Source organism: Aplidium turbinatum, chromosome 11 (assembly GCF_918807975.1).
Source record: "Aplidium turbinatum chromosome 11, kaAplTurb1.1, whole genome shotgun sequence".
In the NCBI taxonomy this organism is placed as follows: Eukaryota; Metazoa; Chordata; class Ascidiacea; order Aplousobranchia; family Polyclinidae; genus Aplidium; species Aplidium turbinatum.
Window position 1 is genome coordinate 11,310,743 of NC_137482.1, and position 5,404 is coordinate 11,316,146.

The following is a 5,404-nucleotide window of genomic DNA, read 5'->3' on the forward strand; positions in this document are numbered from 1 at the left end:
AACCCGTGTTTTACACGGCATCTAACCCGTGTTTTACACGACTTCTAAACCCGTGTTTTACACGGCATCTAACCCGTGTTTTACACGACTTCTAAACCCGTGTTTTACACGGGTATTTGCACAAACGCAACCCGTGTTTTTACAAGATTTCTAACCCGTGTTTTACACGACTTCTAAACCTGTGTTTTACACATCAAACCCGTGTTTAATATGGCAATTTATTTTGTACCAAAATCACACATGCCAAAAAACACAGATATAACTGAAGACAGTACAGCTGTTTCACACATCATCAGTTGGGCGAACCGTGCTGGATGAAGATGTCCTTGCAACTGACTGTCTTCTTATTCTCTTTTCAGCTGATTTGAGGAATTCTTGCACAACAGCTTTAACATCGCCCATGGTTGTGTCTTTTGTGTAACTGTATGTTCGAACTGATGCTGTAAGCAAAAAAGAGTTAGTGCTTAGTCACAAAAGCAATAGGCTAGCAATAGATATACAGAATTCTTCACGGATCAAATATATTAAAAATAGATTGCAACATACGTTCATTAAGCAGGGTATACGTGCAAAATCTAAAGTTTAGGCAACATACCATAAATTACAAAACTAAGTTTGCAATCTTTAATTGGGCGCTTGGAACCGCGTTGACCCATCCAATTAAACTTCGTCATAAGCTTATCCGTAAATACTCCAGAAAGAAGTTGCTTTACGCTCTTTTTGTAGTCCGTCGAAAAATACCGACTAAAATAAGAAATCTGCAAAACAACATTTATCATATAAAACTTAGACTTCACGGTTATATTCCATAGAATAAACGTAGAGCGCACTCATACTGCAAGCTGTTAAATTTCATTGTTAACAGTCAGGGCCGTGGAGTCAGAGCCGTAACAATGTTTATAGTTTAGCCAAAGGAGTCGGAGTTTTAAAAATTGCACTGACTCCTACCCCTATATAAAATTGAGGAATGCTCTACATTGCGAGGAATTTTAAAATTATCCATTGTCAGAGTGTCAAAAACTTTGGAAAATGTATATTTTGTTGTTTTGCTGCAAATCAATGAATCGTTGTTTTGCTGCAATCAATGCTGGTTGAAACTTTCAAGAAATTTGCAGCAATACGACATTGCAAAACTGTTTTAAAGAGGGTGAAAATAACCAGTATTTCTTGTATGTCTATTCTATGAGGAGAGTCGGAGTTGTGATACCGATTCCACAGCCATGTTAACAGTAAAAAAAAAATTACCAGTTTATTTTGAACAGTGCTGTTTCCCAGGTTGTGTTCAAGCTGATCAAAATCCTCCAGGCTGTTGATGGGAAAAGATGGAATGTCCGAAGGGGGTTCCTCTATTTATTGAGCTGGGGCGCTTCTTTCGTTTGTCATTATTATATCCAATTATTCGTTGACAGAATTTAAAATTCCCATAATTTCCAGTTGAGCAATTCGAATTCGTCGAACTGTGTGAAAAATAAATAGTTGCTTTAACATGATTTGGTGTTAGCAAAGGTGCTTTGCTTTGACAATACAAAAAGAATAGCTCCCAGGCTAGGGCAGTTGTGATTTAAGCAGCTGCCAAACAAGAAAAGCGAGTGGTAAATAATACTGCCAATTAAGAACAATGCTCTTGTAGGGGCGCTCACGTGAGAGACTCAACAGATCTTCCAAAATTCGAGAAACTGAATTTTCAAAATGCGCTGCTTGTGAGTAAAGATGGGAGTTACGAAGGATAAAAAAGAGAGTAAACATAAATAAACGAAGTGAAGAATTATAGCTAAAACTATATCGTCACACCGATGCAGCTGAGCAATTGTTGAGCGAAGTTAATCGAACAAGTTTCAAGATTTTAATTTAACCAGGTGCAAACCTTCACTTTGCAGCGCAACAAATTCGTCACAAGATATGTTCTTGGTCACTTCAGACGTAGTGTCGATTGCAACATTCAACTGATTGTCATCCAAGTGAAAATCAAGGATTGATTGTTCGCGCTCTGGACCTGATTGCTGTGGTGCCCTCAGAGGAAGATTGTGGAAATTCCGGAACTTGTGGCAGTTGCTGCAAGGTTGTAGCAACCTCAGCTGCTCGTACAGGAGTAGAAACCTATGGAAGATTTAGTGACCGTCAGAGTGAACATTAACAAGATATATTTAGTGATATGCTTGGCTCACTCTACACCCTCAAGTGTCGCACACGAAAACAAACTGACAACTATGTTATTCAGGACTGTCCAATCTATCGCGTTCCAACTGGGGCACATGCTGGTCTCAAAATCCTGGATGACGACAGCATATTTAGGCAACGTTCGAAAAGTTCTGATTGAACACCTTAATCCGTGCTATTAACCTTAAAAATGAGATTGCAATATTTTTTTAAAATCATACCACTTTTAGAAACCGCTCAATTTCCCTAAAAAACAACACCTAAAAATCGTCAAATTTTGGGATTACCATAATTAATAAGTGATTAAAGTATTTGTTTACTTACAGTAATGATATTTTCTGACTCCGATGAGTCGCTTTCATCTGTATATGCAATCCTCATAGGCAACCGGCAATTCCTGCATTTATAATTTGAAAACAGTTACTTCAGCTAGATGTCATGCTTGCCCTTGCTTATTGGTACATTACCTACTGATATCTCGTCAACATCAACATATTTTGCATATATACAACCAATCAACATGCAATAAACGTAGAAATGCATGGGTGTACGGTATCTTAAAGGGTTAGCTTATATTTGCATCACGGTGTTGTCAGGTACAATGTAACAAGCCAAAATGTACTTACATTAGATACAATTTATACAACAATGTTACAAAAACGTTATATACAACTGCCACGTTAGTGTAACTGTGACTTCAATGCAATAAGTTACTATAATGCGAAGTACTGGCATGCACCCATGTATTATAATTAAGTTAAGAAAGGGTAAAATTAGTTTTGAGCAGTTAAAATCAAAATGAAATGAACAAATATCAGGGAAAAATGAATGCATTGTTATACCGCTTTCTTCTTTTCGATTTAGGTTGTCTACTATCATTTACTTCTTCTTCACTAGCTGCTGTTGAAGCCAAATCAGAAGTATTTTCAGCATGTTGTAACTTTATCAGTGCTTTGGCCAAATCATCTGTTGCAAAATATTAACAGGTCATCTTCCGATAACAGTGATCAAGATTAGGAAAAACAATACACTGGAGAATAAGATCTCATGCATATTGCATATGGAATAATAACAATCTGCTAAAGCAGTTAAATGGAAATTACACACCTTTTTACAGTAATATTCATACCCAAATTTTTGTTGAACATGCTCAAAGAATGCCCCAAATTCAACGTAATTTTTTAAAGTTTTCTGGGGGAGGACTCCCAGATCCCCTGCCGCTGGGTGTCGCCTTCGGCAATTACGCTGCCAGGCTTTGCCCGCCGACCGTCAAACCACCCCTCCTCCCCTTTCAAAATACCTAGCTACGCTACTGAATTGGATCATTGTCATTGGGGCCCGCAAAGCATATTCCGCACAGGGCCCGAAATACCCTAAGACCGGCACTGTACTGGGGCAATTCTTTCGTTTGTCATCATTACTGCATAAGCGTAGCCAGGGGGGCGAAAAGGGCCATGCCCCCCCCAAATTTTCAAAGTTTGGATTCCGAAGTTGAACCCTTTGTTGAAAATATAATATAATTTGTATATATATATAAGTTTAAATCGTTTTCCAAGACATCTGGCTATTAACACCCCCAGGATTTGTTTTAGACACACAGAAAGACACCAATAAATTTTGCAAATCGTAAATCGCGCAAAGTTTACGCGATTTACGCTTCTTTAAACTAATCTGTGGAAGCAATTTCAGAATCGCTTACTCTGTTAGGTTTTTGTGTAGCTGAGTTTTTTGTGTTCTCTAATTTTAGCCGCAGTTTTTGCCCATTCGTGTGTAGCAGCTACCTTTAATAAGTTAATAGCTGTTTATCTGCCTATAAATTTCATACAATTATTACCCTGAAAGTATTTCCAGAAAGCGCTATAATCCATAATTTGAGTGTAATTTTGCAAATTTTTTACGGGGGAGCATGGCCCCGGACCCCTCTAGAATATGCGTGCTTTTGGCACGCTCTAACCCCCCGCCAGCCTTATTGCTTCCCTTGCTTAAACAAAATATATTTAGTGATATGCTTGGCTCACTCTACACCTACAAGTGTCGCACACAAAAACAAACTGACGACTATGTTATTCTGGACTGTCCAATGTATCGCTCTCCAACTGGGGCACATGCTGGTCTCGAAGTATTTTCAGCATGTTGTAACTTTATCAGTGCTTTAGCCAAATTATGTGTTGCAAAATGTTAACATGTCATCTTCCCATAACAGTGATCAAGCTTAGTAAAAACGATACACTGAAGAATAAGATCTCATGCATATTGCATATGGAATAATAACAACCTGCTAAAGCGGTTAAATGGAAATTACATACCAAAAAATTGACAGCTAATTAAGACAAGCAGCTGTGCTGCAACAGAAACAACAGAGCAAACATAAATTTTGTTGCACAAAACTCCATATATTGGAAAACATATTATATACATATACATGTTGATTGTTGAATGAAACAACCTTGACACTTGGCAATGTAAATTAGTAAGAGAGAATCATAAGGCCAGTGAATTCCAACTCTTAAGTCACCATAATTATATATATATATGTATAATATAGCCGACCATTGGGTACGGTACTCTACTGGCAAAACCCTACCTCTGATTGTTTCCAACTTTTATTTAGGTGCCGTATGTATTATAACTTAATGGGTAGTATAAATTAATATTAATGTTTACCTGTTTTGTACATAATTCGTACATGATACTTTTTCCAATTCGGATTGACATCTGAATTTTGTAGGCATAACTGGCGAACCTTGTAACCGGGAAGCTCAGGCCAATAACATTCCAAAACATCATTATCATGAAATATCCATTTCTCTAGGACAAGATCAACTTCACCTCTTGATATAAAGTCTACGACTGCAAATGCTCTCAGTCATAGTCTTCATATTTTTAATCTACAGAAGCACAAAATAGACTGGACTTAATTAACATAGACAGTAAAGCATTTTCAATCAGTGTTGTTTCTCAAGACTGCACATTAAATGATAGGCTAATCGAGTAAAACTATTCGTACAATAGAAATAAATGCACTGTCTACACTCTACAGCAAGCCCTGTAGCCTGTAGGTAGGTACCATACTTCGATAGATGACCAAAAACAGGCACAGCTTTTCGCTACCTTTCTGAACAGCACTGCACCATTTCGGTATGTTCACCGCGATTCGTGCACAATCTTTTGGTAAAAAGAAAGATTGAACATTTATCTTCAGGCGCTTTTCGGTAGATTTAAATCAGTTAATGATTTCTAAATATAA

At 37.5% G+C, this 5,404-nt stretch overlaps 1 protein-coding gene across 1 annotated transcript; it reads right to left on the minus strand.

Annotated features, from left to right (window-relative positions):
* Positions 1-215: 215 nt before the first annotated feature.
* Positions 216-4,837, minus strand: LOC145780076 (uncharacterized). Its single transcript, XM_082591787.1, has 7 exons — positions 4,822-4,837; positions 3,000-3,123; positions 2,482-2,554; positions 1,865-2,097; positions 1,246-1,457; positions 596-758; positions 216-440 (listed from the first exon to the last, which is right to left on the minus strand). The coding sequence occupies exons 1-4, from the start codon at positions 4,832-4,834 to the stop codon at positions 1,966-1,968; spliced, it is 342 nt and encodes a 113-aa protein (XP_082447913.1). The 5' UTR covers positions 4,835-4,837; the 3' UTR covers positions 216-440; positions 596-758; positions 1,246-1,457; positions 1,865-1,965.
* Between the last annotated feature and the right edge of the window lie 567 nt (positions 4,838-5,404).